This window comes from Talpa europaea, assembly GCF_964194135.1.
Source record: "Talpa europaea genome assembly, chromosome: 3".
Taxonomy (NCBI): domain Eukaryota; kingdom Metazoa; phylum Chordata; class Mammalia; order Eulipotyphla; family Talpidae; genus Talpa; species Talpa europaea.
In genome coordinates, this window is record NC_140069.1 from 75,458,237 (window position 1) to 75,481,157 (window position 22,921).

Consider the following 22,921-nt stretch of genomic DNA (forward strand, 5'->3'; position numbering starts at 1 on the left):
TCATGAGTCATTCTGACAGCTGGCTTGCACTATCACAATAAAGTAGGCCCTCTTCTGTTATTTCCCTGAAGATGGAAACAAGCTTTTCTAAGGAATGCATATCTTCCAGGGTGTTGCAGATCAATTCCACATTAAGAGGCTTGACTTTAAAAGTGGCTTTATTATTAACTGTATATTAATGGTACATTAATAAATTGATCCCTCTGTTCTTCTTACAGTTTTTGGCACTGGGCACGCATTATGGCAAAGTTTATTTACTTGATGTCCAAGGGAACATCACCCAGAAGTTTGATGTAGTAAGTATACAGTGTAAAATAATGTATGAGCTAAGCTTCATGCTGAACAATTGGGCTTTATTATATTTGTTTTACCAGTTTGTTTTACTAACACAAATGATATTTATCAGTTAAACCAAAGCGCTAGTAGTGTAATTCTGAATTCTATAAAATACACTAAAAATGTTAAAGGTACACTTAGCGAAGATCTACATGTATTTTGCATGTATATATTTTGACTGGGTATCTTTTTATACAAACTCCATTTGAAAATATATTTTCAAAAATCAATTTAATTGTAATTATTCAGTTAATAATAGTCATCCATTTGACTGTAAGTTGAGCATTTAGGATCCTCCTTAGTTTGTGCTTTTTATATTGTAACAGTTTCAAAATGTGAAGGTGACTTGCTCCAATAAGAAAAGTACTGCTTTTATTAGTAAATAATTACTAGTCAGTTTGCATGCTTGGGGTGTTTCTGGACTCCTTAAGGTGTGAATCCCCTCATTTGTTGAGTAAAGTCAATTGTAAGTAAAGGCCCTGTCATCTCCAGATGCCAATGTAATTGAAAATTGATTGATCACCTTACTAGTTCATTTATATTATATTAAGAATATATAAGGCTAATATTTTATGCGTATGTTTTGATGCTTGAACTCTTTGGGGATTTTATTGATTGAAAGTGAAGAGGGAGATTTTTTATTTCTTCTTAATCATGATTTGGAATCATTGAGGATGAAGGAAATGTTAAATTTGAAGCTTGATTTTGGCTTATAAGATGTACTTTGAAAGTGTCGAAATCATGGTTTTGTGAATGTGAATATTTAGCGTATAAAGGTGGTCATTTGGCAGGGTAGACACTATCTTTTTTGAAGAGAACATTAGCACCTGGTGAAAGTTCCATAATAGAGATTTGTGTAGTTTAAAAAGGAGACAGTATCTTCTGGGACTGATACAATGCATATGAAAGTGAAAGGGGTTCTTTACTTTGTTTCATAGAATGATGACAGAATGTTTAGAGTTGTTCAAATGTAGAATTGTGCCCAGTAATCATTGTGTTATATCAGGCAAATTGTATGTTCTTGTTTTGGTTTGGCATCCTTTTTAGGAGAGAGGGATATACTTTTGACCCCTCCCTTATCTACTTTGAAGACACTGAACACCCATTTTGGTGACCAAAGTATTGGTTTTGCCCATGTAGATGGTGCTGGGAAGAGCTCTGTTTTTTGTGGTGTTGTCCATATCTTGTCACCTTTAAAAGAGTTTCCCTGTATGATCTCTTAAATTGTGTGCTTCCATTAGATGATTTTGTGATGCTCTATTTCCAAGTTAAGTCTTTTTTAATATTGTATAGAAACTGCTTAATTGCTGATGTTCATTGGGCATGTGCTACTGGTCCCATTACCAAAAGAGAAATCAAGAAACATACTAGAGTTTATTCATGTGTTTCTTCATTCTTCCTTTTTTAAAATTATTGTTCATTTCTGTAGAGTATTTAGTTTCTCTCCTCAAGTGTAGTCCCCATAGTTCTCCCACCACCATCACCTGTAATCCATCACTATAGTCCCTTATGCTCATTTATTCAGTTCTTGATCAATTTACTATAAGACTTAATTTTATCTTCTCTGGTGTCATTTTTTTGTTAAATGTATCCTGCATCCTTTTTCACATAATTTAGGGTGTCATCCATATCATCCACATCGTTTTTCAGTCTTGCCTGTGTGATCTTTGAAAATGAAGTCCTCTTGAGCTTTTCACTTTTTTCTTCACAGGAGAGAAAAATGGTTTGGTGTTATTTTTGCTTGCTTTTTTGCCTAATTTGATAGTCTGCTGTGGATATAAAAGTTTTTCATGAGAACCTGGCTTCTTCATGATCATTATCATAATAGGTATATGACTTTCATGTGATAGGTTTCAGTTTTATTATCTTTTGAATGTAGCCTTAATTTTCAACTTTTCATTTTCTGATGAGTTTTTTCCTTTTTTATTTTCCTGTTTCTGATGATGTGGTTGCTGTATAGGATTCTGTATCGTTTCTCTTAAAAAAGGTTTTTTTCAATTCTGGAAACACTATTGCAACTTGAATTTGCTAATTTTCTTTGAATGTCAGGGTTGCTACATTTAATAAAGAATTTTTTTTCTTTTTTAGAAATGTAAGAGTGAAGCAATTATTTAAAAAAAGTAATAAATATACATCCTTGAGTTTAATTTTCACTTTTAGGTGAGAACAATTTAAACAAATTAAAATGAGATAAAATATCTTAATGTTTGATTAACATTAATTTCCCAAGAAATAGCTCTTCAACTCATTTGTTGCATTTTCAGTTTTGATACCAGTAGTAAAAATCTTCAATCAGTAGTTCTAAATGCTCACCAATCAGAAGGTTTTGTTTGGCAGAGTATGGGGGCATTGAGAACTTTCTACTTTAAAATTGTTTCCCTATTATTATTTTTTAATAATAAAAAATATTATTTTTTAATAATAAATTTTATTTTTATATTCCCCATACAATTGCAACCCCCTTATTTTGACCCCAATCCCTCCCCTCCTACACCCCTACTCCCCATAGAGTATCTCTGGTTCATAGTTTTTTGTTGATTTTGATTTTCACTTTCTTATAGTTATTCATTTTCCTGGTTCCTTATTTAAGTTTTCTAGATTCCTGCTATGAGTGGGACCATCCGGTATTTTTCTTTATCTTTCTGGCTTATTTCGCTGAGCATGATCCTTTCCAGCGCCATCCATGTTGCTGCAAATTGCATGTGTTTATCTTTTTTGACTGCTGAGTAATATTCCATGGTATATATGTACCACATCTTCTTGATCCAGTCATCTATTTTTGGGCATTTGGGCTGTTTCCAAAGCTTAGCTATTGTAAAGAGTGCTGCTATAAACATAGGGGTGCAGGTGCTCTTTGGCATTTACCCAAAGGACACTGAACTTTAGTTCTTAATATTAATTGATCCACTGGTTTTTATTTCCCCCAGAACCTTGACTAATTCTCAAAAGTTTTTGAGAATGAGATCTCATGTATTATGTTTTTCTTGTACTGCTTTATGTTTTCTAACTTAGGATTTGGTCTTTTCTTCCTTAAGATCCTGTTCCCCCATGTTTTTCTAGTTTTGAGAAAAGGAACTGTGACCTCTAGACTCTTGTCTTTTGTAAGAAGATAAAAGCTGTTGCCAAGAAAATCTTGATGGCCAAAACAGTTGCAAACTTTGGTTGGCATGGAGCAAGCATCTAAAAGCTGTTAGAGCACTTGCTATCAAAAAGAGGTCTCCTGTGTGAGGTATAAGTTGGTCATGGTCTGGAGTAGATTAGCATTCACCAAGTGCAAGAAAATGTCCATTCATTTGAGAGGTACACTGTTAAACAAAACATACCCCTAACCTCACAATGTGTTTTTGCTAGGTTATAGTTCTGGCTTCAAGAGATTCAAAATTTTGTTGAAAACTGTTAGGAATTTTTCCCTTTGTTGTGTCTTTTACTGAGACTAAAGTACTTTGGATCTTAAGCTATGAAAAATACTTAGCGGTTGACTGAGTTGCTGTTAAATTAGAAAGCTTCTAAATTGTTTATTGGACCAATGGAAAACTTACAGAATTTGCAATCTAAATTTTTTATTGGAAAAAAAATTAATTACTAAAGAAAACTATAGGAATGTAAAGAAGTATTCTGACGAGGAATTTTTAAGGAAAGTATAGAAGTCTTAACAAAGATTATGGCGTTCTGCTAACAAAATCTCACCAGTAAATTGGGTAACTAATATCATAGATTCCCATAAAGTCCCCGTGGCCATTAAGGAACTCTCTTACGTTTCCAAAACTCGTCTTTGCATGCTAAATTCAAACCCGTAGATTTAAAGAGAAAATGTATTTTGATAGTCAGTGAACAGCAGAATATAAAATTAGAGATCTCAGTCTATCACCACTTCTTGTTCTCTTGTGTGGCATTATATCTCATCTGGGTTTTTTTTTGTTGTTCTTCATAAAAATAAATCATAGGATTGGATGAGTTTTCCATTCTTTCTCGTCTTTCTGAGAACTGCCATTGGTCTCATTATGGCTGAATAGAGAAAATAGTGTTTTTACTATTACCAGCCCTCAAAAGAAACAGGGAAGAATCTTCTGAGTGCTGATGATATTCTCTATCTTCATGGTTTCCCGTGTGTGTGTGTGTATAAAAATGTAAAAATCATAGAAATGTGCATTTTATTCTGTATGAGTTATATCTCAGTAGTACACAGATATGTACAGAAGTACCTATATACATGGGTAAATCTTTTTGACCTTGAGCAAAGCTCACGGTATCTTTTATCTGCTGAAGCACATTCTTCCTCTATTCATTTCTAAATACCAGCAAATTTCCTATGTTAGCATTCTCTGCAGAGATATTTGTAATAAATAAGCCAACCCCCCTGAGATTATTTGTATGGCGATATATTCTTATAGAATTACATTTAAAAGGTTGATATGATTCTGTGTTACCCAACTGTATGATTTTGTTGATCTAGAATGAATACCACTAAGGTAATGGTTTATTGTGCATATTGAGATTCAGATTTCAATACAGTTGTCAGGAAATTCAGAATATATGTTAATTAAAATGCTTTAGCAACAATTTTTTTTTCAGCAACATGTTTAGGTATTACTCTGTTATTCCAACTTAATTGAAATCCAGTTTTTACTCACAAAGTAAAATTATAAGAGGCCTAACTGCTCATATAAAGGGCTTCAAGTTGTTAAGAAAATTACCTTCATTAATATTCATCAGGCCATATTCTTCTGAATAACAATTTTCTTAATTTCTTACACAGTATATGACTTATAACTTCAAAATTCTTAGAGGATCTCAAATTCCACTTAAATTCTTAGATGGTATGTATATACCATATAATGCTATATTAATCAGAGTAGTTACTTTTTCTTTAGTAGCTTTTACCTTCCTTAAACATATTAATTTCAGGATCACTAATTACAAGTGCCTATTTTGAAGCAATAAGCACATTATTTTGGAGAGTTATTCTATGTGTTATAAATCTTTATTTTTATAACTGTACTTGAGGGAGAGTAAAGAACTCCACTGACCAAACATTTCTGCTGTTTATTGTTATGTGTTTTTCTTTCTTACCTAAAAATAGGAAATGAAAGGTTTTGCTGTCATGGTGTCATTAGATAAATTAGATAAATTTCTACAAACTTAATGGTTTAAAAGGAATGACATAAGAAAGCAAAATAAAGCAGGGGTGTATTGGACATCTTATATTAAGAAAGTTACCAGATTTTAGTAATTAATCTTTAGAGGAAGAGGTGGGTTCAGGATTCTACTGAAACTTCAGAAAACAGAGCTTGTGGGGAGAAGAGAGTAGGATCAAAACAAGGGTTGTGGGAGTTATATGGGACTATCACCAAGATGAAAATACATACATTGTACAAAAATGAAAAATGATGTAAAAATATATATAAAATAAAATAAAGAAAAAAATAATAAAAACTTGACCATTATCTACAAAACAAAACAAAACAAAACAAAAAAACACACAAAAAAAACAGAGCCTGTTAATGCTTCAGAGCCTGTTAATGCTTCTATTCCTGTTTATGATTTGGGATTATACTGATACTATTCCTTACCGCTGTTTTTGTTCTTTTCCCTCATGTAGGTATGCTAATAAAAATCCAGATTTCTATACAAATGTAACTAACTCACCCTACAGTATTTATTTTCTCATCCTCCTAATAAGTCCTTTTATTCTGCTCATCCTCCCCCTTCTTACCCCACTTAAATCACATGGTCTCTGAGAGCACCTGGTGGCTACTCATGAATTTCCAGATAAAGTTCTCACTCTTCAGGTAAGCATTTATGGCCCTGATTATATGGCCTAAACTTACATTTCTGTTACCTGAGGACTCTTGATTACCCTCCAGATCAGGGAGAAGATTTGTGTCCTTCACCCAAACAAGACAGTTAACCCAAGTGAGCTGCTGCTGCCCACTGTTTACTCTTCAGGAGCCAGGGCTTATGGATTGAGGTATATCTTACCAGACTCCATATTATCCTGTTGGGCTCTTGAAAAGCCCAGTCAGGAATGAAATGAGGATTGCAGACATGATTGGAGAGATGAGGGTCAGGGCTTATTTGAAGGTAAAAGAGCTAGAGACAGCTGCAGGGAGACCTCCGGGTTTGGCTCCAAAAGAACAGAGCTACTGAATTGTGGTAGGGATAGCAGAGCAGTGGTCCTAGGTAGGACAGCATGGGTCCTCCCTCTGGTACATTTTGAGTGTTCCTATATGGGCCTCTGCACAGTCAGTGCTCCTGCTCATCATACATTCTTGTGCAGGAAATGGCCATTCAATCCAACCAAGAGGTGGGAATTTTGACAGTTTTGGTCACTTTCCTTTTAGTTAGTAGGCAGATTGAGGGGCACCCCAGGCCCTCAAAACTTGCACGCTCTAAATAGATTCTACCATTTGCCACATAAAGACAAAATATGCTGTTAGTGCATAAGATCTTCAATAGAAAAGAACTTTAATAGAATTAGTGTGCAATGGAAAGAAGGGAAAGAATATAGTAAGATAGGTCTCACTCAGAGCAGGAATTTAGAAAAGCTAAATAAGGGACCAGGAGAAAGACTAATTATAATAAAGTAAAAATCAAAATCAACAAGAAGCTGTAAGCCAGAGACACACTGTGGTGGGGGGGGTGGTTAGGAGGGATTAGGGTCAAAATAAGGGGGTAGGAATTGTATGGGGACTATAAACAACATGAAAAAGCATACATTGTGCAAAAATGAGAAATTATGTAAAAATATATAAAATAAAATATATATATGTATAAAAAGTTTATATGTATGTATAAAAAAGTTTATATAGATAAAAGAAGTTAGTTTCCCAAGGAAACACCCAAAGTTACCCATCACCTTGTGGGTGAATTCCCAGCCAAAGAGGGTTGTCCAAAGTAGGGCAGCTGAAGCCCAAAAGCCTGCCACAAGTCTAAAGCACTTCTGCTGGGCGCCCATAGAAAAGGGGAAGAGGAGACAGGCAAGTGTGGAAGGAAATGAGCAAAATCAAAATAAAGGCTGTCATGGTCAGCCTCCCCCATGGTCCTCTCACCCACATCTCTCTTTTTTTTAATTAATTAATTTATTTATACAAGCACTGGGTACAGTCAGAAGCGTGGGAGGGTGAGAGAATTCACCAGAGCGGGGAACAGAACAGGCAGACTAATGAAATACACTGCTGAGGGGAGCAGCAGGCGCAGCAGGAGAGGTCTGCATGCCATGTAGGACCCTCGCTGGTGGCTGGGGATCGAACCGGTGCTGCAGAGGCTGGGGGCAGCTTCGCAGCCCAGTGCTCAACTGCTGCGCCACCAGGGGAGGCCCCACATCTCTCTCTTTGATGTGTCTCCTTCCATGGTCCCCAAGTCCCTGGTACAAGTCCAAGGCTGAGAAGCAAACACAGCTTCTTCAAATGTCTCTCCTACATATGCCTACTCCAAGTCTCCTTCAAGTGTTCTCTACCCAGTCCTTTCTAGCTTATCCTGGACATTCAGCTCCAATCTTCCTTAGGTGGGGTAGGGAACATGGAGGAACAAGGAACCTCCTCTTTCTGTGGAGATTACACTGTTACATTTTCCTACATATGATCTTAGTTTGATAATAACCTGCTTGATTCAGGGCTCTGCTACTTCCTCAAGGGCCCTGCAAATATAGCTTGAAAACACTATGTTGCAAGAATTTATAGCTTAAGGAGTTTAGCAAGGCAGGGGGTTACAGAAATCACCATGTGACACTAGTGCTCCTCGAAACCCTGGGTTCACAGTATGGTTTTGCCTAAATTCCATAAACAAAATGCCTATATTCCAACCTTTTCTGTTTTATTTCCAAGTTTCTTCCGTCCACTCTGATCCACCCACTATCTTCGGAATATTGCCTTAGACATGCTTGCTTGCTTTCAAGCTTTTAATCACATCTTTCTAAATTGTGATTCTTCCAAAATGTCCTCCTTCTGTTAAGTTCCATTCCTTCTGTGAAGTGCTTCCCCATGATTATTGTCTTGAGGTGTCTTCTTTCTCTCAAATCTGTATTATTCCATTTCACTTGCACTATTTGTCCTTCACAGTGTCAGTTATGTTAGCATGCAGACTGAGGGGTACCCCAGTACCCCCAAACCTGCATGCTAAGTGGGGTCTACCATCTACTGTATAAAGACAAAACTTCTCTTAGGGTGATAGAACTTCAGTAGAAAAGAACTTTAATAGAATTAGTGTGCAATAGAGAAAAAAAGAATATAGTTTTCAATCAAGTATCCAGAGTTACCCATCCCCTTGTGGGTAAATGCCCAACCAAGCAGGGCTGGTGGGGCCATGGAGGGCCAAAAGCTTGCCGTTAGGCTAAGACACCTTCTGAGGGGAGAATCACTGGAAAGGTGCAGAAGGGGCCAGGAAAGTCTGGAAGGAAAGAAGCAAAGTACAAGTACAAGTCAAGTAAAGACTGCCGTTGCCAGTATCCACACGGGCCTGTCACCCATGTCTCTTACAAATGTCTCCTTCCATGTCTCCCAAGTTCCTGGTGCAAGTACAAGGCCGAGGAACAAGTATGGCTGCTTCTTCACATGTCTCTCTGCTCCACGTGTCTCCTCCATGTCTTCTCTCCCAAGTCCTTTTCAGATTCCCCTCACTGCTCAGCTGCATCCTTCAGTAGGCAGGGCAGGGAAGATGGAACCTTCCCTTTTTGGATTACACTTTTGTGTTTCCAGCTTCACAGTCATTGTAAAGGTTTTGAACAACAAAATTTATAAAGTTCTTAAAGTTTAGAAGCTCAGGAGACTTTAGATAGAATTCTAGAGATAAAAGTTTAAATAAAAAAACCTAAGGGAAATTGGGCTTGAGATGTTTTGGTTCTGTATTCCCTATTAATCTTCCCTTCTATTTCATTCTAGGTCTCCTTCACATATCTAAATAGTCTAATCATTTAAGTTTGAAAAGATGACCAAGGTTAAAATTATTTCTCTGTTCTGTGGGAAGTGGCCATATTTAGATTGCACCCTTGGCCTTCTGCTGCTTAATTTGACTTAAAGAAATGATATCTAATAAATATGTTTCTCTTTTCTCTTTCCTGTGTATTGATACATAAATGCTTGCAGGATCACCCATTTTTATTTTAGTGTTTCAGCAAAAAAAAAAAGTGTATCTTCCTTCCTAACTTTGTTTACCAGTATCATCCTGAAAATTGTGACCCTTATAGCTTTTTAAACTGCAGTTTTGATATCCATAGCCTCTCTTTTACCCTTCAATGATTCAATCATCTCATTTTTTTTTTTTGTGCCTCCACTTCTTGAAAGACTGTGCTTTTGTTGACATTATTTGCATCTGTCATTCTCTCCATAGAATGTGAGCTTTCTGAGGGCAGTTTCTATGTGTAAATTTATCTGTTTCCTTAGTATTCACTGTAAAAGCTGATAGTGACAGTTGGCTGAACCAGTAATTTCAAACTTAAAGTTCAATGTGTCTGGTCTGTTTTCCATATAATCAGTTTTATACCTTCCTTTGTCTTGTAAAATAAATTTTAGAGGCATGGGCATCTCTTTAAGTGTAATACCATGCATTCATTATTATCCTGAAGAACTCAGCTGTTTGATCTCATTCATACTATGGCCAGAATAGTGTTGGGTGACTAATCATTAAAGAACCATTGGAGGAATTCTAAAAACTTAAGCTATCTATCCTTGAACAGAGAAATCCTGCTTTTTTATTGGTCTCATGCTACTCACTTATCAAGTGCCTGACACAAATTCCATCTGTAGTTTGCTATGCCAGATGTGGCATCATTACTGGGGAGGGGTAGTATGTATCTTGATATTATCAAAGTGGTACATAGTTGGCTCAAATGTTTATAATACCTGTTAAGTCTGACTGACAAGCCTCAGATTTTATGTGTTTAAAGAACCTATTTTCTATATTTGGACTCAGTATTTTGAGTGATAAGAAATGTGTCAAATATGTTGAGAATTACTTAAGGGGAAGTCATTTAACTTCTGATAAATGATGCCAAAGAAAGTCATATTTCCAATTTTCTGCATTTTTTTTCCTTACATAATCTCCAGTTGGTGGATTAAGTATTTGCTGGTAGTTTGATAACTTTGGTAGCATCTATGCACAATAAGCATATCCAGCTTTGAGGATGCTTCTCTTATTTAGAATAAAATTTCAAACTTATAGATTATTTTATTTTATTTAAAGATTTATTTATTTATACAAGAACTGGGGTACAGGCCAGAGGCACGGGAGGGCAAGAGAATTCGCCAATAGACAGAGTGGGGAGCAGAACAGCCAGACAGACGAAGACACTGCTGAGGGGAGCAGCGAGTAAAAGCAGAAGAGGTCTGCCGTGCCATGTGGATATCTCCCTGGCTGGCCGGGAATTGAACCCTCACTGCAGAGGCTGCAGACAGCCCCACAGCGCTGCGCTCAACCCGCTGTGCCCATTGTGGAAGCCCTAGATTATTTAGTATCTGATCCTGTAGTGGCAGCTCGATTTGGGTAAATATTTTACATAGTTGAAATTTAAAATATTTCTCAACTGAATGAAATTACCTGGTACTCCACACATTTTAAAATAAGGGTTGAAATAATCTTCACTTTTTTGAAACCTAACTGTGAACTAAGCAGCAGACTGAAACACAATTGTGAGGAAGTCTGTGGCTCTATTCCACAGTAGAGGGCATCTCAGTTCCAGCGCTTCTTTCCTTGGGGCAGGCACTTATCAAAAAGCAAGCACATTAATAGAGTTATGGACAACGTGGGGACTCAGAGGAGCGATTAACTTTACAGGAGGGAAGAATACAATTTGAAGTGAATCTTGAAAGATGGATGAGCATTTCCTGATTCTTGGAATGAGTCTGGATAAGGTGATAAGTTCTTATAAAACAAGGTATCAGAAAGGGCATGGAACATTCATCACAGATTTAATCTATGTATACATTTGTTTTTTTTTTTTTTTTTTTTCTAATAGCTTGAGACTAGGGAATTGGGAGGTTTGACAGAAGAACTGAAGGAAAAGAAATGGAATGTTGTCCTAACTCTGTAGTCATGACTGATTTGGGAGTTCACAAAGTTTAGGGAAATAAGTGAAATTATTACAATGATGGTAAGTTAGATGTCATGAACCAGAGGCAGGAATTTATATATGGGTAAGGCATGAGTTCCTGTGTATATAGGTTAATAAATAATGTATGACTTGAGTTTTTTTGTTGTTGTTATGACAGACTTTTTAAAGGCTCTAGAAACTCCGATAGAATGTTTTGAAATTTGGTATATTATCTTTTTCTTAAATTCTCATTTTTCTATTTGAATAGCTTTGTTTTATTAGCCTTCTCTAACCTTGTTTCTTTGGTTTTAATTCCAAAGTATTTTTCACTTAATAGAATCATGATATGATGAATGGGAATTTACGGATATCTGTGTTCCTGTGTCCATTTAAGACATGAAATTCTTCTATCAGCATTCTTGTTATTTACCTATTCATTCTTTATTTTATAGCTCCTTTAAGAAGAAATTCATTACTTCCAAGGACAGCTATTAATTCTTAATACTTGAGCTTTTGTCAGTTCAATTGATAACAAAAAAAATTGAAACTAAATAAAATGGAATTTTGCATACCACTCAACATTAGAATGACTGATTTTACAGAGACTGACCATACCAAGTGTTGGTAAGGAAACTGGAACATTCATGCACTACTTGAGGAACTGTAAAATGACATAACCACTTTGGAAAATATTTTACTAGTAATTTAAAACATTAATCATATAACTACCATATGATCCAGACATTCTGTTCTTAGGAAATGAAAGTATATGCTTTATATGAATGTTTATATTAGTTTTATTTTCAAGTTATCATGTTAAAGTGAAAGAAGCCTGACTCAAAATGGTATGGTTGCATTTATATAAAATTCTAGGAAATGCAAATAAATCTGTTGTAACAGAAAGCAAAGCAATGGTTGCCTAAAGGTGGGCAGAGGAAAGGCAGGGAGGGACTCTTATGAGGAAACTTGCAGGGCTGATAGATTTGTTCATTGTATTGTTTGTGATGAAGGTTTCATGATTCACAACTTATCACGTTTACACGTTCAGCATGTAAGGTTTATTATATGTCAATTATATTTAAATCACACTATTAATATAGTACCAATAAAAAGACAAGCTACAGAAAAAAAAATGGAATAGTGAAATAACCCTAGAGATAATGTTAACACATCAAAATATGTTATTTGCATCCATGTAGCCCCAAACTATTGGGTATTCTTTAAAGTGCTTGACATTACAGAGTAGGATCTAGATGATCTATTAGTAGCTTCTTTGCCCTTTCTTTAAATTATGAGTCAAAAGAAAAATACATTTTGTATTTTAAAAATTTTTGTTAAAACTTGTTTTCTTGTTTCTCACCAGTAAACTATGATTGGGGAAAAGACCAAAAGTTCAGCTTACATAAGAGATGGAAAATTTTTACCAGTATTATCAATGCCCTTCTCTTGCTTTGACTCTATATTTGCATAAATAATACATGTTTTGTATTGTATATCCCTTTTTTAATAAAGATGTTTTTAATAAAGATGTTAATAAAGAGAGTAGAATAACTACATAGGTGAAGATTTGTTTTACATTTCCCCATAGTGTGGGCTCTCTATTTCAGGGCTCTCTGTTACGTCCTTGTTTGTAATAAATGGAATGAGTGGCAGCTGTGCTAAATACCGTGTTTGGGTGTATTGCATAGTTAGCAGAAAATTTACCAAAATTTTGTTAAATTTTCTAAAAGATCTTCATCTCCGAGGATTCAATGCCCTGTAAGGTAGTCTAAAATATGATTCCATTTTACTTTAGTGGAAAAAAATTAATACATTAGTCAAGCACTTTGGTTGCCCAGTGACACAGAGATGCAGCTCAGCCAGTCGTAGCCAACAGTGGGATTTACTGGCCATTATTGTAAGTCAAGGTGAAGTGGGGCTTCAGGAATCTGACAGTGTCTTGGAGTACCCATCTCTGCCATCTTTTCATCTGGTGGTATCATGGTAAAGAGCAGCATCACAGCCCTGTGATCCTCCTAAGCAAGGTGGGACTCATTTATTAATGGGCAAAAACCTGTCAAGAAGGACTTGAATGGGCCTGGTTGGTTTACACACTTCTACCTGAAACGACTGCTTTAGCTTGTTTGATGGCTACTCTGGCCAGGCTTGTGTTAGGACTGGGAATTCGGGCAGACGAGTGAATCCCACTCTATTCGTATAGAAAGAGTTTTGTACTGAAAAGACTAGGTTTATTACTGCTACTCAGGAGTCAATTTTCCAGTGCCCAGTATTTTTAATGAATGATGCTAAATCTGGAAGTGTTACTGGGATGAACATCCTTATAGTGGGCTGGGGAATCTTGGGACTGATTATTTCCTTTGAGCTAATTCTTTGAGGTGAAATCACTAGGGCAGATCCTATGAACATATTTAAGCAGTGCATTTAGGTTATACCAAATTAATATTCCCACAAGCACTGCATGAGAAAAATGTCACGATATCTCGTCACCAACTATGACTGTTACCATTCAAAAGTTCTTTGCCAGTCAGATTTCTAGAAAATGGGAATTTATTGATTTAGTTTGTATTTTTCTGGTTACTAATGAGATTGTTTGCTCTTGAGAATTGTTAATTCACATGCTTTGTCAGTAGGAGTGTGTAAAGTTCTAAATTGATTTATAATTAAAAAGTTCATTGTTTACAAGTAGAAATAACAACACTGATCAAAATTAAAGTCATCAGTAAGTCAGAATTAACACTTGCAAATCTCTCTACTGTTAAATGAAACACCAATGGTTTACTTTCACAAGAACAAACATGTTCACACTAAATACATTAATCTGAGCTTTATAGTTTTCATTTGTTCATTTATTTTGATTCTTTAATTTCCATAAAAGATGCAGTCATAAGGTGTTTGTAGCAAGTTTTAACGTATACATTTTTGTTAAAATGGTACTTACGTAACAAACACTGACCAGTAAGGAAAAAGCAATTTTTTCATTTATGGTTTGTATTTTTTATGTCTTCTGAGGGAAACATTTTTGTTCCTACAAAGTCATAATGATATCCTCCAATATTTTCTTCCAACAGTTTTAAAGTTTTGCTTTTCACTTTTGTCTTCATTCTTCCTCAAGGAAAACAAAAAATTCTCCCTGTACCGTGAAAAGAATTTATTCCTTGATATTACGACAGAGTCAGAGGCTCTTGCCTTGTCAGACAAAAAATTTAAAAAAAATTTGCAACCCCTGCAACCTACTCTTTCCCATTTTCTTGCCTTTGCCCCACTTCACTTGAGTTGGTTACTTTACTGGAAATGCGGCGACCCCAGGATGTAGCAGTGGCTAGGAGCCGGACTTGGTGTGATTTTCCCATAAATTTTTTTTATATAAATCAAATGCATTAGCATTGCTGCTGCCATTATTAAGTCATAAATAAAAGGGAGAAAAATAAGAACACCTTTACTTTAGATTTTTCCTTTATCGTGATGGCATAGCTCACTTGATAGAGAAATTAATAACTGTGGCCCTTGGTGAGCTGTTCAAATACCTCCGCAGCCATCATGATTTTGTACTGTGTTTGACTTTCTTCAGCTGCTTTATTAGTGAAGTTTGTCCTCAAAGTTGTGACATAGCAGATGCAAGAATAGTAATAGACTTATTGCACCTTTTCTAATCATATGGTCTCAGGACTGACAGCACCATTTCTGTTGTCTTAATTCTTACAGAAGAGATTTATTATACACTGTAAGGCAGTGTTCTCTGGGGGTAGAGAAGAACTTTGTTTTCTGCATTGTATTAGAACTCTATGGGCTAGGCATCTGGGGGCCTGGCCATTCACGGCACCTTAGCACCATGGCCACCCTTAGGAAATGTATTTGGGTATGAAAACAGCAATGATTATTTCAATACTAAATTATTATTTGAAATAATTTAGTCAGGTTGGGTTGCCTGAGGTATGAAATGTGTTATGAATTATATAGGGGCAGAAGACACTGCACTGCATTTTGTCTGCTGAGTCCTGGCTTCTCCCACCCATAGTACCAATTTGTTCCCAGTAAGATCCTTCCTTTTAATTAGACATTGTATCATTTGTAACTCCTTGCTTCTTTATCAGTGGAGTCCCCTGGACCACAGAAGGAAAGGTCTCTTTTTGAATCTGAATATTGTTGCCAAGAAAGCCAATCTTTGCCTAATTGCAAAAATGATGCTTTTCCAGGCTGGTCCCAGATGAAGAGCTTCCCTTCAGAAGGCTTTGTACCTTGTGCTCTTCTACTCAGTGTTTATTTCCATTTCTGAGAGGTTTTTTCCTCCATTATCTACCTCCATTATTCCCTGGATATCCCCTGGATACTTCTTTCAGCCGCTTCCTTCTTTTGCTTGTTCTTTATATTGCTACCATCGTTGTTCAAGACTTTATTAAATCTCACCTGGGTTATTGCCGTGAAACCCCTCTGATCTTCTCGCCTGATGTCTCTCCTAATCCATCCTTCACACAGCTGCCCAAGTAATCTTCCCAAAAGAGTGCTGGGGTTTCGTTACTCCCCTCACCTGAAAACACTCAAGGCCTCCTTGAGGCCTGTGGAATAAAGCAGAGTTCTTCTCACAGCCCTTTCTCTGTCCGGGCAGTGGCGTTTGCCCACGCTGTGGCCTGCACTGTGGCTCGAATACTTTGTCCTTTTGCCCTTAGTAGAATGTGCTTTCCTGTCCTTGCCTGTGGAAATGCTCACTGCCCCATGGTAATGCAACCAACCCATTCCAGGTAGGTTTATGAACGGTTCTTGCAGCCACATGCTCTTCGCCATTGTTTGTAGTCGTTGTACTCCTCCGTACACTCCACTGCACTCCTCCACCCTCAACACCGCACCACCACCACACCGCGCTCTGCTGCGCCACCCTTATAAACCAGTCTCTTAGCTCAGGGATACCCACTTACGCATGCCCACACCCTACTCCGGGAGCCCACCATCAGGCATGCATTCAGGACCTCAGGGTTCTGTCATCTATCCTAATGGCGGGAGGGCAGAAAAGCCTGATACCTTTTACCTACCCTACACCCACATTCTCTGTGACAGTTCCTTGTTAGTCTCACGTGGAAGAATATGTATTACATATTCATTCTGTGACTGATTCTTAATCCTCCACAAAGATTCTATAAGGATGTGCAAAGGACATAAAGGATATAAAACAACTCATTTTCTTGGCTCAAATCAGTTGTGGAGCTAGTCATATAAACAATGATCTGTCAGATAATGTGTTAATTTATAAAATATTGCTGAGATCATGTAAGCACCTTGAAGGCAGGCCTTGTTTGTCCATTAGGTGCTTCTATTAAATACATTGTTATTAAATTGTTCTGCATTATTCTCTTGCATACTTGGATGACTTTGCATTTTTCTGTTGACTGTAATTCCTTCCTTTGTATCTTTACTGCATATATGTTTAAGTAAGGAAGATGTCTCACTTTACAAGCAAATAAAGTTTTATCATACTTCCCACATTGTATGTTACCATTTTGAAAACAGATTGATGGTGGCATCACAACTTGCACAGTATCTAGTAGCGCAGCAGTTCTTCTAGTATGAACACTAGAAAGAGAAACTGCGGGCTCCTTGTGCAGTTGCTCAGGCTCATTTACTTAGAAATTCCTATTAAAGTTTTTTTCACTGTCAAATTTAGTATTGTAGACAACCGTTCAAGGCAAAATCGGGAGACTTCTCCAAATGCACCCTCTCAACTGATAAGCAAACGGGCACTGCAGGTTCTGAGAAAAATGAGCTTCCATTCTGATTTGCTTAGTTATCTGTTTCACTGCAGAGGACATCTACTAGTGTGTAGTTCCTGGCCCAGGGGGACTTTGTCTGAGTTGTGGGCAGTATCTCCATGATTTCCGTGCTTCATAAAGGCAAGGACCACATGTACCATGTTCACCATGTGCACTTGGCATCCACCGCAGTTCCTGGCTTGCAAAGAAATAATGGAATATAGACCAGTACCCACTTTTTCACATTTTTGCAAGTAATGTTTAGATTGACACCCCAATTTTGTGTACCTATCTCTAGAACATATCCTGGACTACCTAGTCTCCCATCACTGTCCACAGGACGTGACAGGCACAGGCACAAGATGACGTTTAACAAAAGGAAAACAGCTCTGGGAGTCAGCTGTGTGCCAGTTTCATAGGAGGCAATCCCTTGCAAATCCTTCCTGTGCTCCTAAAGGTTGTTAGGATTTCTAAGAACATCTTTCTAATAAATTTCTGTAGATTGAAAAGCCATTCTGTGCCCTGTCTCTGCAGAGGTTGTGCTGTCCAGGGACTGAGTGACTGAGCCTGTCACACTCAGCCTCACCCAGAGTGTCGGGCTTGGGAGCTGCATAGGGTTTCAGACTGAGATGAGGGGCAAATGGTCTTGCTGTGGTCTCGTAAGTTTCCAGCATCTAGATCTAGATCTCTACCCAGTGTGCTCTTGTAGAGGTGAGGATACTTTTAAAGGTTGGAAAACTGTATATGAATAGTTTTATAAACAGAAGAATGATTTATAAGCATTCTAGTATATGTAGAAAATAAACGCTCAAGTGTTAAGCAGTGATGACACAATGGATAGACAAAATTTTCTTTTCAGATGAGATGATGCTTCTTCAAAACTTCCTTCCAGTCTTCAAATTCCCAGATGATTTTTTTTTCATTTTTTCCTCAGTATTAATTTATAATTCTATTAATTTTATTGGGGTAACAGTGATTTACTGTATATGACTTAAAGGTACAGTTTCACACCAATATATTTAATTTTTTTAAAGATTTATTTATGCATACAAGAGCTGGGGTGCAGGCCAGAGGTGTGGGGGGTGAGAGGATTCATCAGAGACAGAGTGGGGAACAGAACAGGCAGGCTGACTAAAATACACTGCTGAGGGGAGCAGTGGTCGAGTGGAGAGAGGTCTGCTGCACCATGTGGGTTGCTTCCTGGCTGGCCTGGGATCGAACTCGTGCTGCAGACGCTGCAGATTGCTTCATAGTGTGGTGCTTAAACCCTACCACTTAGCACACCTACCACTAAGGCAGCCATAATCCTCCACCAGACTCCACTGGTCTCTCCCGTCTTTGTTTCTCACTTACCCCTCCGGTAGCCTCAGTTGTACAGAACTACTACTTCTAGGGATAATTTTGGTTTCATTTTATCTGTTCTTTTGCTTAGTTTCTTTATATTCCACGTATGAATGAAATCATCCAGTATTTGTGTTTCTCTTCCTGATGAATTTCCCTTTAGAACAGGAGCATAAGTAGCAAGAAGGGTCTTAGTCATTTATTTATTCTTTTATTCAAAGTGCTTATGGAGCACCCGTGACAGGTTCAACAATGGAGAATGCGGTTGTCACTGTTGAGAGAAGAGAAAGTTGGAAGGAAGCACTGTCAGTTGTCAGAAAGTAACAACTTGAGCTAAAAAATTTAGTGTGAAACTAGAATAAAATCTTAGAGCAACTGAGAATATTTGAGAGTTTTTAATTAGAGATCAGGCCATTTTGGCCATTTTGGCCAAAGAAAGTCAGTGACAAAAATAAGTGCTTGTTTTATGGATTTGTAAAAATAGGTGTATTGTTCAGAAACTTCTTAAATTACGATGAGGTCTTGCTTTTCTCAGGGTGTATCATCAGGAGGAAGCAAAATAAGCAGTAAAATGAGCTTTTCCCAGGCATTTGCTTTTCACACATGTAAGTGTGGCTTGCTTGCTAACTGTGACAAAAGAGCATGAAGCTGTGTCGGCAACCCTGCGGATGTTGGGACTGCTAACTAGTGAATCTGAGAACGAAAATGAAATCCCATCTTCTGTTTCTTATTCATTCCACCCGGTGTCCATGGGGATGCAGCATTTGTGAAGGAATCAATTATCCATTTGTTAGTCAGAGGAGCCTTACAAATTATACATTAGCAGATTGATTTCTTAGGTTCACTGTTGGGGGACCGATAGCTTAAGGTGGGATGATGAGGAGTGTCAGGGGAAAAGAAGTTGCCACAAAGAACACCATTAAAAGCAGCTTTCGAAATGACCATGAATTTATTCCTAATTGAAGAGCTGACATAATCCATACTAAGTGTATTTATTTGCGGCATTTTACATTAGGTAATTGATTATCACATGAGGTGTACGTGTTGGTAATTTTGCCTTTTCTTTAAATTTAAGAACTTGAGGCCACCTGTGGTGGGCTTGGATTGAGAAGGCTTGTGTTGGTTCTTGCCCCCTCTTGCTTACTAGGCCTTCTTTTTTTGTTCCATTAAGGAAACATTTTTGTATGTTCTATAGTGTCAGCTTGACATTATTGATTTTTGAACTAACTCACTTATATTGTCCAGAATTCCAAACATGTCTCCATTAGGAATAAAATTGTAGCTAATGGAAAAGACAGCTGAGGCCATTTTTCTCTGGTCTTTTTTCCTCTAGTTCCTTTCCTTTATGCACACATATCCAGTATCCCCTCTCAGCAAGCACGCCCCTAAATTATATGTATGGCACAGGTAATTAGAAAAACCAGGAGGAAAGAATCTTAACGCTTCAGTTTCCCTTCTGCACCCTTCTTCGCTTTCCTGCTTTTTTCTCCTTGTTTACTCTTCTTAGTATATAGAAATAGCAGATATATGTAAGACCTTTGTTCTTTTTCTGAGAGGAATGATGATGTACCATAGGCATCTATAATTTTGAAATCCTGTTATTTATTCATTATTAGTTATGGAACTGTTATTGAAACTGATTTACATATTGATGACACTCAGTTGTCACTCGAGATAAAAATATGTGCTTCAGGTGTCCAGAATGAGGACTTTAACAATTAAGATGAATTCTGGTTTATTTTTGTTTTTAGGCTGATGAACTTAATACGTAGTATTTAAGAATATGTACCTTTGGATTGCAAACAAAATAAATATTATTGTAGATTAACAACACATGGGAAGAGAGAACCTAAATAATCTCTCAGCACCCGCATATAAACAATGCTAATATTTTGGAGAATCTACTTCCAGACACATATATTATGTACAAATGCCTGTAAATGTAGTGACATTTTATGAATCTTGGATTGCCATTACCCAGAGCTAGCCAAATTGTGAGATGTGAGGGCCCAGTTCTCCAGACTGCAGAGTCTGCTGAAGATTTCTGACACCAACTGCAAGTTTGGGGGGGTTCCTAAATTCACCCTTGTGGTTGATAATTAGCAAAAGGAACTCACAGAACTTGCTGAAAGATAATTTACTCATGATTATCATTTATTGCAAGGAAAAGGTACTGGTCAAAAAAATCAGTCAAAAGAAGAGATGCATAGAGCAGAACCTGGAATTTGAAGCTGCCATTATCCCCAGGATGTGCTAAAGCATACCGGTTCCCCATCCCCTCTACGCAGCCACCTCCCTTAGCCCCAGCATAGAGGTCTCCTGACCAGGAAAGCTCACCTCGGTGTCCAGAATTTTTATATGGGCATGATTGATTGATGGGTTATCCTCACATGGTTGATTTCCGCTTCCCGGTTAACTGATACTTTGTGACCCAAAACCTTCACCCAGACAACAGGGTTGGTCTTTTTGTCAAAGTCAGCCCCCTCTACCCTAAGATTGTCAGTCCCCTACCTTAAGACTGTGACATTACTAGCAAAGATGCGGGTGCAGCATAGATTACCTCCCAGAAACCAAGGGCAGAGACAACATAGAGCTCTCTTTGGGCAAGGCCAAATTCTTTTCTGCATAATCTTTTTCTTTGTTTGCTTTTGGAGAGATCATTTGGATTTCTTGATTTTAGAAATTTAGATATTTCTATTTCTCGGTGCCTTAGAAAATATCTGCTATGGAAAGCATCTTTGTAAAATAATGTTCTCCTCCATCGTAATAAACAAAGTATATAGTGTAAAAATTTGATACACAGTGCCGCTGATCCTTCAAAATGTCTCCAAATTTGAATTCCAAGCAGCAGTGTAACAGGAGTTTCTACTTTTGTGTTTTCTTGCCCAAACCAGCTACTGCTAGTTACTGAAAAATCATTGCTGTTTCCATAGGCAAAATTACTTATTGTTTTAATTTTCATATATTTGTTATTAATAAAGTTGGCTCTTGTTACTTACCTACAATTGCTACTTTTTCTTTGGTGAGTTGACGTTCACTTGGTTTGATTTATGTGAGTGAAAAAAAATTAAATTTCTTCCAAAACTGCTCTAAAGCAAAATTTGAGATTTATAATAAGGTCCAAAGTTGTTTACAACATACATAATAAGGAGTGAATATCCCTAATCTGTAATGACCTCTCATGAATTGACATTGAAATTGTGGACACCAAAGTGAAGAAACAGTCTTTTCTTCTGGATTTATGTTTAAAACTTACAGTTTAAGATTATAATTTTTGCTGATGTATTCACTAACTTTTCCATTCTACTTGAGGTGACCCAAGATATGTAAAATGTTTGTACTCTCACTTTAAAATAGGGAAGGGAAGGACACAATAAGTAAACGTGTGCTATATACTTCATCTTCTCAATGACTATGTTAATGCAATTGCATTGACTTGGGGAGACATAAATCAAATATAATTTATAACTTAAAGGTAATCACTAATAAGATCAAAATAGAATGAACAACATCTAAATTCATCTGAAATAGTTAATAGAAAAGAATAAGTATTATAGTTAAGGAATATTAATTAGATGGAAAAACGTGATGCTAAAAAGAATAAAATAATGTAGCAATTAAGACAATGTTAAATGGACCAGATATTCTGTTATCATAAGTATAGCCTCATCTTTGAAGGATACATATTATATAAAATGATTAAAGCAAAAAAATAAACATTGAGTAGAAATAAAGTCAAACAAAAACTTAGGCATGTTGGCAATAAGAATGTGAGAAATAGTAGTTTTAGGCAAAAGAACATTAACTATCAGAAGGCATACATTTAACAGTCTAAAAGAATATGTAACAGCAGTACCCTTTGATGCATCAAATTATAGGCCATCCGATATTCAGACAAAATTGAAATTTTATTGAAATTCAAGGAGAAAGGAACAAAAGCACAGTTGTACTGGGAATTTTGTAAAAAAAGGTCTCAGTTTCTGAAATAATATTTATTATATGATAAACACAGTTCTCAGGAGAAGGATGGGTTACTTTATAAATGGGGCTACCCCAAATCTAAGAAATAATTCACTAACCACCTTGCCAAAGAAATACAGAAGATCACATATTTAATGTCTGGATAGGATATTGAACCAAGATCTCATACTTGAAAATAAACAACTAAATAATAATGGAAATTGACAAGGACACAAAACGTAATAGAAAAAATGAGTAAGAGATGTGAATGAGCAGTTTACAGAAGAGCAAATTAATTGGGTGACAAACTTAAGAAAAATGCTTAAGTTTATTGATAGTTGGGGAAATAAATCAATGAATTGATCACTGGCAGGAAAAAAGTTAAAAAAATAAAAAAATACTTATATTGCTAAAAGAGATACAGAGGGGAGGAGGATTCTATACTTTGAAGGTATGTCATTCCTCACCCCTCTCCAACTTCCCCCCAACTCCTCCCCTTCTCCTGTATTAACAATGTGGTGGC

The 22,921-nt window shown here is 36.8% G+C and overlaps 1 protein-coding gene across 3 annotated transcripts in view; it reads left to right on the forward strand.

Annotated features, from left to right (window-relative positions):
- Positions 1–22,921, forward strand: part of VPS41 (VPS41 subunit of HOPS complex) — a gene marked incomplete at both ends in the record, with an annotated part of 176,782 nt that overhangs the window by 39,236 nt on the left and 114,625 nt on the right. For all 3 annotated transcript variants that reach the window (XM_084230340.1, XM_084230339.1, XM_084230338.1), the window contains one exon: positions 219–296. In XM_084230340.1, the coding sequence (XP_084086466.1) occupies positions 219–296 (78 nt within the window). The remainder of the gene's footprint in view (positions 1–218; positions 297–22,921) is intronic.